The sequence below is a fragment of the Semicossyphus pulcher genome, unplaced genomic scaffold (assembly GCF_022749685.1).
Source record: "Semicossyphus pulcher isolate SPU_LCO1_2020_fin unplaced genomic scaffold, fSemPul1.0.p SCAF_18, whole genome shotgun sequence".
In the NCBI taxonomy this organism is placed as follows: Eukaryota; Metazoa; Chordata; class Actinopteri; order Labriformes; family Labridae; genus Semicossyphus; species Semicossyphus pulcher.
In genome coordinates, this window is record NW_027211691.1 from 17949097 (window position 1) to 17961544 (window position 12448).

Genomic DNA, 12448 nt, shown 5'->3' on the forward strand with positions numbered 1-12448 from the left:
ACAGGAATGAAATGATGCAAATTGAAAGAGAACTTAATTCTGCAAAGACCTAAGCTTCAAGCTGCCTTTGGGTTTACATCTTTATGCAGGTATAGCTTGAGTAAAACAGAGGTAAAACTTTATAAAATACTACTTGTGTAAGATAATATAGTTACTCAAGTAGATGGGACATAGATCATGAACTTTAATTGGAAAAAATGACTTACTTGCTGTTGCAAAAAGCTGGAAAAGTGTTGGCAGGGTAGTAAGCACCGTGGGAGCTAGCATGGCTAGCAGGCTAACAATAGTAGGCTATTCATTCTATTTGAAAATGTGTATACAAATAGGCTACATGAATTGATTCTGAGTAATTCTGAGCAAATTTTGTGTTGATTGAATTTGTTTTAACTCAACTTTTTTTTTGTTTTTTAACGAGAAGCAATGATTTGATGAGCAGGTTCCAGTTAGCATGACAACGCATATAGCGAATCTTCCTCTGTGTTATCTACCATTATATTAAACAACACAGTGTTAAACCCTCTAAACATACTGTAAAAACCCCGAAGTAGGTGTCTGAATACACCTGCTAACACTTTCACAGTATGATTCACAGTCTTAGCAAACACACGTAACTGCACTAGCACACAAGCTCTAAAGTCCATCCGCAGTCTGTGATTAAATTGAATATTGTTTCTCACCTTCACTGTAGTATCAGTGAAGCAGGCATTGGAGCTGCTTCTCCTGCTGCTGAGTATTCATTTTGACCAATCTTTAGATGATGTAAGGAGAATATAATTACTGTATTTGTGTTTGGCTGCGAGCTAAGTCTCAAATTAAGCTAAATGTGAACTAGCATACCTGTAAGCTGGTACTTAGGCTTTGCGTTCCGTATGACTCGGCACTTTCTGTAACATCAATGCCTTTCATGAATGAGTTTTTGTTCTGACTTCTGGTTTTGATTTGTGCTTTCATTGCAGTTTTACTACCCTTTAAGAGTGTTCAAACTTTAGATGATGTAAGTAGAATATAATTGCTGCGTTTTTGTGTTTGCTGAGTTTCAAAATGAGCTAAGAGTGAGCTAGCATAGCTGAAAGCTGGTACTTAGGCATTCAGTGCCATATGACTCGGCACTTTCTGTCTAACTTTTATGACTTTCATGAAGCTTTCTTTTCTTGCAGTTTTACTTACACTTACAGTGTCAAAATAACCAAAAATAGTTACATATTTTGTAGATAGCAGGATTCAACACTGTTAGCTAGCTGTATAGCTATCCACAGCTCAGGGAAGTACCATATGAGACACTCCTCTAGGTACCTGATTGGAACTTTAATTAATAATGTTCCAGCTTTCTTTTGGCAACAAAAGCAAACAGCCCCACAGAGGAAGTCATAGTTCTTAAGAATATATTGATGAATTATTTTAAAATGTGTTCAGTTGTGGTACAAAGAAAAGCCATTGCGTTAACTTACTTTCTAAAAGTGCCCCATACATAGCACTTAGAAACCAGGGAGAAGAGCATAGACCGAAAATAAATACAGAAATCTCTCGTGTAACTTTTGTCTGAGAAGCTGATTAAGTAAATTAGTTTTCAGGACCTTTATTCTGAAAGAAGGGTTTAGTTGTAAGGGAGAGCAAGGCAAGTTAATTTGTAAAGAACTGAGGCAATTCAGAGTAAAACAAAAGACACAAAAGGCATAAAGGCAAAATATAAAGGACTAAACACAAATTACCAGACTCAGCAAAAATTGAATAAAACTGAGTAAACAGAAGAATAAGCTGAGTCCACTGATGATAAATGCATGAGCACGTTTTCCTCACTCTTTACATATTTGATATATTCCTCGTTCATAGCGGCCAATTTTGTAATTAGCCTTAAAGTGGATGTTAAATTCAGGTCAGACTCCATAATTACAGCCTGATTCCTGGCCTGGTTTATGGTCTTTAACATGGCTTATAAAAGGTGCGCACTAACTTTTAATTGTTCTTCTTTGGCTCCGAAAACAATTAGCTGCAAATTACACTCAGTCCTCTTTAAACTCTGTGCCTTCTGCTCAGTTAAATCCTTCCAATGTACATCAACACCTATATGGAAGAGCAGATTGGTCTCTTTGCGTCTTTGCTTTGTTGACGCTCATTATAAAGTGAATCTGTCAGCTTCCACTTTGGGTGAATTAGCATCTGAAGCGCCTCCGCCTGCTCTCACCACCTCTCTCCTCGTCTCTTGAGAAGCGCTGGTCGGGGGCCCGGTGAGAGGAGAGAGGAGAGAGGAAAAGGGGAGGACGACAAGGAGAAAGAAATGTGAGCGTGAGAGAAAAGAGGCAGAGGAAGAGGAGTGGAAAACGCGCTCTGCTAGTTAAACCCAGTGACCTCTGTCTCATAAAAAAAGAAGCAATGTAGGGTAATAGTCGAGGAATCAGCAGTATTCTCTAACCTAGAGCCAAAACAATTTGCATAGCTGCAACAGCACTTTGTAAACTTTGTGTTCGGATGAGCGCTATGAAAATAAAGTTTATAAGTAATTGTCTTTAACCGCTTAATCCTATTAGGGTCACGGGGAGCAGGAGCTTATCCAAGCATGCCAAACGTCAGCCTGAAGGCAGGGAAACAAGTCTGCAGTCCATCACAGGACCAACAGATAAACAGACCATCTCTGACTGCCCTCATTCATACCTACAGGCGGGTTAAGGAGCTAATCCACATGATTTAGGGAAACCTGTGTAAGCAATGTAATGGCACATTCTGTCTTAGTCTTATGAAACTTGTTTTTTGGCCTCTACACAGCCTAACCTTTAATTGTTCATGCAATGGAGAAAAACAGCTTATGCTTGCATCAACCCTTCCTCTTAATCTGTTATTAAGTTCCTGTTATTAATTTCAGTTGCTACCACAGGACTGGTCAGAACCAGGTTTGTCTGCCTGCACATCCTGTCTGTGTTAGACTTCTCGTGTGCCATGAGACGCGGCACACTTCTCGCTCCTGGTTTCATTCAGCCAGACTGCACAGCACGTTATGACTGTGAACCTTTCAGACAGTTTGGTCTCCAAGTGTTTATTTCAGAACTCACCACGTGAATGTCCACAACAGCAAGACAAGAACATGCATTCTTTGACAGATTTACTGGTTATCATACATGTTTATTACACTTGGAGGTAGGGTTCAGTAGCGTTTTGGTGACTGAAAGTGCAGTGTCAGCTCAGATGTTCTACTTCCTGCTTTCATGCTGTACTTGAAGGCTGCAAAACACACATCGTCATAATCATAATGCTTTAAATCTGTTGTGTTGTTTGGTTCCTTAAAAAATACATTGTTGTTTTAGGTTTGGTCTTTGGTCTTTGAACTTATTGCAAACCAACCAAAAGGTGTTCAAGTGCTAATCTAAAAGATCTCAGTTTCGTTCTCTTTGGCGACATCTATGGTGATAAACGGTAGCGGGAGCACACTTCCCAGATATCCAGACAGTGTCGCATGTGTGACGTCCACGGTTGGCTCCAGTTGTAACTCTTGGTTTTCCTCTCTGACGGTCGCTTTCGTTTTTAGACTGTTTGCCTTCATCTGAGCGTCGAGTTTTTGTTTCTTTTTCTTTGGATTTTCACTTCTTGTTGAAGTTGTATCTGTAGTCATCCATCTTTTCTGTGTTTGTTCAGCCATAGTAGATTACTGTTTACTCGCAACACTTGCAGAGACCGGAAAAGCAGCCGCTTAGCTCCGCCTACCCTCTCTGGCAGACCAACCACTGCTGGCTGATGGAAAACGCGTCACTAACTGGGCGCCGCTTGTGATTTTTTCAGTGAAAGTTGCACCAGACACTCAGTCTGTAATACTGTGAATGCAAAGGCTTTCATCGGTGGGCCATAGGCTCAATCACCATTGTGTCACCTCATTTGGCGATAGATAGTGACTTAACAGACATTTATTTAAATGAAAATCTTCAAGATTATCACTTTGAAGACAATTGGACGGATACATGTACTCAGTTATGTTTGTGATTGGACCAGGAATTTCATTGAGCACTTGTGGCATTACATGGACCAAAGAAATCTTATGACATCACTGCTTATGAGTATTAATAATGTCAAATTAAATGTCAAAAACAGGCAGAAACGGACGAAAAAGGACGGTAATGAGGCTCGGCAGTGTACCATAACACTGTGGAAGGACACCACTTTGACACAAAGACATTATACTATCTTTGTATTGAGAAACTTAAGGTGAACCTGAGACCTCAACACACTGCAACTTTAAACACATGCTAACAGTTGATTGGATTTTAGCTTGTGCTTTCACTTAATCCTGTTACTTTCAAACCACTAATAACAAGACCTTGTTTGAAGCAGTCAAAGACCCGCCTTTTTTAGTGTTTAATTGATCCGAGTTTGATTGACAGCTTTTACACCAGACAATTGAAGAGAGTCCTTGGACTGAACTAAAGACCGAAGGAGTTGTTTAGCTTCTATTGCTGAACTGAACAAAGAACTCTAATCTATCTCCTGAAGGAAAACGGTCTTGCACTTGAAACATATGCGGCACCTTTTTCTCTTTCATTCTGACTCAGGAAACTTTACAATGACACAGCACATTTCACCTGCATCCGGCGTTCTGTCTCGCTTAATCAAGTCAGTGTTTACATTAACACAGCACCATTTTTCACCTGCTGCCACTGTCTCATTTCAGACTCTGGGATAGGGATGATGGCGTATGTGTGTGGCCCACTGGTCTGTGTGACGGCTGCTGAGTCATTCCTAATGTGCATCTGTTTCAGCAGAGAGATTTCCCCCTCGGTGCAATAAGAAGAGTCCACAGAGACAGTTAGAATATTACTGTCATATGTGATTATTCTGCTTGTATAGCTCACCAATTATTCGACTCACTCTTTGTTTTCCTGTCTCCCCAGGGGTGTCTTACTCGTACGTGCAGGGGCAGGCAGAAGACGAGGATGTAGCAGTGGACGTGAAGCTGTACAGTCACCGGTGGAGGAGATGGCTCCCTCCCAAACCTCGCAACATGGACAGTAACAGGGCGAGTCAGGAGCAGGGCCAGGAGCTGGAGCAGGTGGAGCCTGAAGCCTTCCCCGGCCTGCTGTCGGCGGAGGACACAGACAACAGCTCCCAGATAGAGGTAGGTGTGAGTCAAAGCCAGGGTGTGCTACTGAGATAACGGTTAGAGGTTATTTCATGTTTTCAGAATCAGAGAAGTCACTTGCGGGGTGAAATAGAGGGCAGAATTGATCGCTGTTCTGCTCTACAGAAATATTGAACCGGTAAAATGTCTCTTGTGGCTCCGGGGGAGCTTTCTGAGTCAGAGAAAGTAACCATACTTTGTCATGAGCGATGTCGTTGCTTGTGTTTGGGGGCTACAGAACGCCTGCATTAAAAACTGGAGGAAAACCATACAGTTGCATTATGGGAAGTGTAGTGTCTAGGGTTTTTCTCAGCTTGACCCCTTAAACTCAGGATTTCTTGCTTTTTCTGCATTGATTTTGAAAGTTTATTTAATTCAAACTGTCTCTCACGAGTACCCAAAATGTATGGAGGAACAACACTCCAGTTAATAACAGAATCACCCCTTTTATTGTGCATTTTGGCAGTATTAAAAGCCCCAACCACACCCACCGAGGTATTTTCATTCCTTTTGTCTCTTCTGTGCTTGATTGATTTTTTCTATTCTTTCCGATCAATGAGTTAAAAGCTCAGTTTCCAGGAATTGTTTGAGAAAATAAAATGCTGGTTAACGCCTGGTTTTCAGTGCACTCACTATCAGAATATGTGGAGTTGGTTTGCTGAGATTTACATCGCAGCTGTCGTTGAAAGAGCTCCTGTTAAACCTCAAACAGTGAAAACAATGACGGAAATATGACATGAACTCCCAGTCATGTAAAGTCAGGCTAACAAGGATCCCTCCCATTAGCCAAGGCCTATTGTTCAATGAAATAAAACCCAAATACAATGGGTATATTGTATCTATTGTCACGGGACAAGAAGATTAACCCCTGACCAATTCTGTGATCACACAACCACAAGGGCCAGTTCAGCGTTTTTAGCGCTCGGCGTCCTCAGCACAGAAGCACCCTCTGTGTCAGCGTTTTTTTTTGTCACTGTGAGCGCTCTCAGTTGAAAATAGTTAAACGATTTCCTTTCCATTGTTTTTATGCTTTCTTTGTTACATTTATTTTAATAAAAGCAATTATTAAGCATACAGAATGATTTAACACTTGTCGCTTGCAGACAAAATTCGTTACCTAGCAACAGTAAGTGCCGGTGAGAAGTCAGTGGACACAGGCCCTAATGAACGATCTGATGACATGAATCTTTCTATCTTCCATCCCATTAAAGTGACCCGCACAGATGTTTCTATTCCTAGTCTACACAAAACACAGCAATAAGTGAAATCTGTGTGGGTGTGGCGTGTACGCACAAGGACTTTAAACGCTTTTATTTTTCACTAAAAGGTCCTGGTTTGGTCTAACAAGTGCATCCATGAGTCCAAACTTTAAATATACAAAATAAAACCACAAAGCTACAGCTATAACAAGAAGTTCTCGTCTATTTTAACTTGAAAATGTAGCGCGAAACGTCACTCCTGACCTTTACTTTAACCTTAATCACTTCATTTCACTCGGTTGAGTTGATCTCAACTAGATCCTTTTGTTTTGATTCGCAGAGTGGAATAAAGATTAGCGTCCTGGAGCTGAGACAAGTGATTGGGGTCAATAATCATAATCACATTAGATACTCAAAGTTTTCCATCATCATCTTCCCTCTGAATGAATCCACACCAGCTTTTGTTGTTCGGCTCCAGCAGAACAAAGCAGCTCGCTCACCTTCCTGTCTGGTAAAGCAGCAAACTAATATAAAGCGAATGAATCGATAAAGTCCTAAAAATACTCTTTGGTCTGTTCCCTGGAGCAATTATGAATCTCTCATGAAGAGTGGATGTATTGTAATGAAAAAGCAGTCTAGGTGGGGCCTTTGAGGATTAATGTTTTATATCAAATTAAGCTCAACCCTCAGGTGCTCATCTACCTTCTGCAGGAGGCTGGATCCTCTTAAACTTGACCTCAGAGCGGCCAGAACAGGAAATTAACCCGGCCTCCTACAGTTCCACGAGGGTCTGTGGAGCTGCTGGAGATTAATAGCTGGGTTCGGCCTGTGTTTGCGTCTATGTAAATGAAAGGCATCGCCCGTGTCGCCGCGTTACGCCTTTGGCCCGCGCACAGCGTCGAGGCGTTCACTCATAACGACGGCGGCCGCTCGGGGGTGAGACAGCTCGTTAAGTTTTCCTGCGGCTTCTAATCATCTCAGGTTCACAGCCCCGCGTCTCCCAGCGAGGAGGGAGGGAGGGAGCTTTGATCGTCAGCTGTAAACACTCACACACACACACTTATGTAGGGACAATGCTTCACACACACACACACACACACACAATCACACAAACATGTCCTCCCTCGTTGTTGTCGCCCTCCGAGGCTCATTTGTTTTTTCCCCATCTGAAAAGCAGTCCACAGCAAAAACACCCTGTCATTCCTCCTGTCATAACTCACACACACACACACATTCCCTCACCTGCCGACTACACTTTGTTGACATGAGAAAAGCCGTCATATTCAGAGGGCAGAGACAGTAGAGCTGAAATGTTCCTCCGGCAGCGAGCTGAAGGGATTTAAGGACTCGTCTTTAAAACTGAGGAGAGAAGAAGACAGCTGAGGGACTGTTTGTTCACCTAAAGGAAAAAACCTGTTCTCAGACACTTTCAAAGAGTCGTATATCATCGTATATCTGTGACGGTAAACACATTCCAAGAGATATTTTGTGTCATCATTTGCAATCACATTTCCTGTAAAGAAAAATGAGCCTCTTGAAGTTACTTTCTTTCTTGAAAACGGGTTCCTCCGACTCTATTTTCTTATATGACTTTTGCTGAAAAATATTGAGTTTAGAAAGAAGTGCTTAGTCTTTTATTTTGAAAAGGCTGACTCCAAAAACTTGTGTTAATTATTCATGTGTAAGATAAGTTTCTTTGAACAGAGTTATTCACTTTCTTTCCGAGAGCAATTATGTTTTTTTTAATGCAAAGTTGACATCGTTTGAGATCCGTTCCGCCTGCGCCACGTTTCTGGTCCGTCAACAGCGCGAGCCCCTCGCCCACAGGAAGCGTGTCCGGTCCGTAGCGCAGCGGAGCGCTGGCCCAAGCAGCTGGATTCGCGAGATCACACGATCGCGGGAGAGCTACATTATCGTGCGAGAATTGAGAAATCACGCGAGTACACAACTTAATTAAAAGTGTTCTTTTTACAGGATTTCAGTGTGTTGATCTTAAAATTAACGGGAGTCTGTACCGGTCTGAACATGGTGTTTTATTTTGAAATGACCGGATGCTGTATGCTGCTTTTGTGTGTGACTTCCTGTTTGGAACGATCTGCTCTGTTGAGCTTGACGCGTGTTTGAAGCGGCCTCCGTCAAAAATAGACCCCGAGTCAGAACGCGGCACGGGCTGTGCTCTCATGCCTGTACGCTAAATATAAAGCTACTGCAGCGGCCAGTTAGCTTAGCTTAGCATAAAGACTGTAAACAGGTAATAAATAGAAAAAATTGAAATAGTCCGTCTTTTAACCCCAGTAGAACCACGTGGTGTTTTTCTTTTAATCAACAAGATATCACTTTTTTTGGTAAGATTTTTAGCTCTTTATGCTAAGCTAAGCTAACAGGCTGCTGGCTAGAGCTTCACATGTGCCGTACAGACGTGGCAGTGGTATTGATCTTCCTTTCTAACTCTTGGCAAAAAAGGAGGAATAATATAAATTCATGTATTTCTCAAAATGTCAAATAAATTCCTTTACATACCTACGAGAAATCTGTTTCAAAAGACTGTTACAAACATGGACATCACGTCTTTTTGTGTAACTCACTGTCCTACTCTGAGGTCAGTCTGTGTTTAGGTTAACTGGTGCCATTAAAAGGAGATTCCAGCAATAGATTCGTCTCACCTTAACGTGCAGGTTTATAACAGTGGTTTTAACAGCAGACTGTCTGACGCCCTGAACGACTGTGACTCACTGTGTCAGCTCTCCAGATCATTAAAGCAGATTAAACAGCCTCTCAGCTCGCGGTGTCTTCAGGTCATCGTGAGGTAGAATAAGGAAAAGGTTGGAACGAACGGTGGGAATATGTCCGTATCACTGAATTCAATCTAAGTTTCATCACTGTTTCTTTTATTCAAACAAGACAAAGCCGGGGCTTGTCCGGACATGTTTTCGGTTCAGGCCTGTGGCTGTTAACGGTTTTGTTTTGTTGTTGTGATCATCCACAGTTTAAAGCTGTTTTTCACCTTTGTCTTGGATCACAGACCTGTTTTTAGCTCCAAGAAATTTCATAACCCAGCTGTTAGTCCTGCCAACAGTTTGTGTTGCCTAATTTCATCATAAACTTGGGCAATGTTGTGTTTGCACAAGCGCGGAGGGAACTGGGAATGCAATTAGTGATGTATACAGTTTTAATGCATATCAAACATACACTACTCTGCAGTGTTTCAAAAATGTGGGTTATAAAGAAAATTAAAATTTTACACATTTGAGTTTCACACCAAAACAGGTTTTTATTATTAAGTGATAATAATTGGACGTAAAGCAATCTCAGCTGTAGTCTGACGATGATATACTCTCTGGGGACAACGGCGAACATGTCGGGCATTCCGGTTTATCCAGCGTTTAGCGATCAGGACTTCAGCCAAGACTTCCTTTTCTAATAAGCAACTTGAGAAGTGACCGTGTGTTCAGATAAAGAGGGGAGCAAAATTCTCCCCTCCAAATATGTCAGCAAAACAAACGGCGTCATTGCTTGGTTCATTAGCGCCTGTTCGTCTGTTTCCGACGGGTCTCAGTTTCACTGTAAATAGTGAGTTACACAGAGGCTGCACTCTGGCTTACCTCAGGGGTATGAACCTTCCAGCATACACAGCAGCCTGCTGATACGTGATTGGTCAATACTACTCGGACTACAAAGGTACCACAAACGGAAACCTAGAACACTTGTACTAAAATCAAGTGGCGTGCCTTACATTGAGATTACATCCAGAGTACGCGAAGGGAAATTTTAAAACATGTCCTTTGTCGAGGCTTTAATGTGACTGTCACTTATCTTATCTGTGAACATCTTAAAATTAAAAGTATCATCACCACTGCCAAGTCTTTTATGCAGGAAGGCAGATTTTTCCACTATTTTAAAATTGGATGAGACATTGATACAACTCTGTATATCAGCGAATCAAAGCGAAAGATCAGCACAACTTCAGAAACATACTCACTTCAGTATTTTCAATCAAAAAATAGTTTGGGTCCATCTGAGGTGCAGAAGCTGAGGACTCAGACATAACCTGTGCTGCACCTCATTGGACTGAACACAGGTCCTCACTTCTACAGAATAGACCAATTACCAATGACGCCCAAAACCTCATACATGACCAGAACACTCAAAGTTTGGTTGAGTTAACAACGACTCTGTTAGAGTTAAGAAAAAGATCTTGGATTAGTTCACTAATCAATAGCTGTATACCCCCATATGTGTCACTTAACTTCCTCCTTGGCTCCGGTCATATTTACAGCCAGTATAGGACACAACCGTACACCAAGTATAAAAATGAGGCCTATTAATCTGACTACACAGACTATAAAACTCTATTTTTCAAGATTACTTTCAATGAGAAATGTTGTTCTTGTGATTGTTGGATAAAGTTGTAAAATATTGTCTTATTTTACCATATTTTAAATGACAAACCGTAACATCACTCAAACTGGATTATCTTTTAAAGATCATTGACTCTTGCATGCTTTTTGGTCTCAACACCTGCTCAGTTTGAGAATCACCTGAAAAATTGTCTGCATGCCAAGCGGGCCAACATGACGTCCTGACCTCGCGTTACAGAAACTACGTTAGAGGTTGTTTACAGCTGTCAGGAGGCACGACTTTATTTACGTCCTGCAGCGTAACAACACACACAAACTGACTGCTCCTTTCTTTTGAATCCTGTATCACATTACAACACCGCTCGACACAACTGAAACAAAGAGTGACACATGACTCCTGAAATAATGTGAGCGTTTGATGGTGTCATTTTCACGCCTGCTTGTTCACATCTACAGTAAAGCTCAGCCTGTTCTGATAATTTAAACACCGTCAGACGCGTCAGGTTGCCAATAAAAGCAGACAGAGTGTTGTGTTTGAGGGTGTTTTTTGTGTGTTTTGCTTTCATGTGTTGTAATAAGTGTCTGGTTTATGTTGGGGGGGGTCACATGCTTCACTAGAGTCACAGTTTATTTGTGGATTTCTTAAGGGAGACGTTTCACACAGCGAGGCAGCGAGCAGCGCGGCTCGCTAATTCTCTTTACTCCTCTTGATTCCCAGAGCTGCTTTTACCCTCAGCACGCTCCATATTCCAACCCGCCGTGAATGCAAATGAGGTTTTTTTCCCCCCCTTTTGTTTGTTTAGTGTCTCAGTTTGTCAAGTTTGTTAAAAGATTCCCAGAGGAGAATGTGTCTGGAAAGAGATGTTTACTGTCTTTATGTTGTTCAGGGTCTGTTGTGCTAGCTGCTGCAGCCTGGAGCGGCTCCACAGATGAACCTGTGCTCGTTTGAATTTCAGTCTTCACACAGTTCACTTTGGTGTTTAGCTCTCTGACTTTGTATCATAGAGTCGTACCTTTTTATCAGCGGCTCGGCCAACGTGGTTTGCAGCCGTAGTTGACAGCGGACGTAGTGAGTTTTACGTAGTGTCCCTGAACATCTCATCAAACTACAGCCATATTCTGTGTGAACCCAGCAGACGGCTTGCAGATCAACTCCAAGAGATCTTAAACCAAAGACCAGAAGGGCTTAAATTATATATCAGCCGCCTGGATCCAACTCAGACTTCATATTTAAGTTATCTTTTTATTTTTCTAAACAATCCCACTCTAAACATGAATATTTCTCTCTAACCCTAGCCCTCTGCTTCCATTTCTGTTACATATTTAAAGGGATCCACCAATTTTAGGCCAACAGTAAATCTAGAAAAACGTAGTAGCATAGAAGATGTCCTCTAGGTTCTGACCTATGACCCAAGTTAGACTAGTTCAAGTGGGGTCCAACTTTATTGGCATGTCGTGTGTCACTATGTCAAATACCTGTGTGGTTCCTGGTGTACTCTGTGTTGCCTCCGATCCCAAGCTGTTCCACAAGCACAAGTCTGGATATGTTAACTTCAATGACTGTAGTGATTGTTTAAGTTACGTCTCCTCTCACCGTTCCTCCTCTACTCTGCTGGAGCCGGATTTGTCAACAGAGCTGTCAATCATCCTTTTTACAGCATCTAATTAAAACTAAACTTGTCAGAAAAATAAACACTTGGACATAAATCAGCATGATAAGAACTAACTATAATGACAGAAACCATGTTTGAGAAACATTTATTTGGCGTGTATTTTGATTTTATAGTTTGACT

The 12448-nt window shown here is 41.6% G+C and overlaps 1 protein-coding gene across 1 annotated transcript in view; it reads left to right on the plus strand.

The window, feature by feature from the left end:
• plxdc2b (plexin domain containing 2b) overlaps positions 1-12448 on the plus strand; it is a 101315-nt gene that overhangs the window by 33614 nt on the left and 55253 nt on the right. The window contains exon 2 of the mRNA XM_069667621.1: positions 4872-5095. Within this exon, the coding sequence (XP_069523722.1) occupies positions 4872-5095 (224 nt within the window). The remainder of the gene's footprint in view (positions 1-4871; positions 5096-12448) is intronic.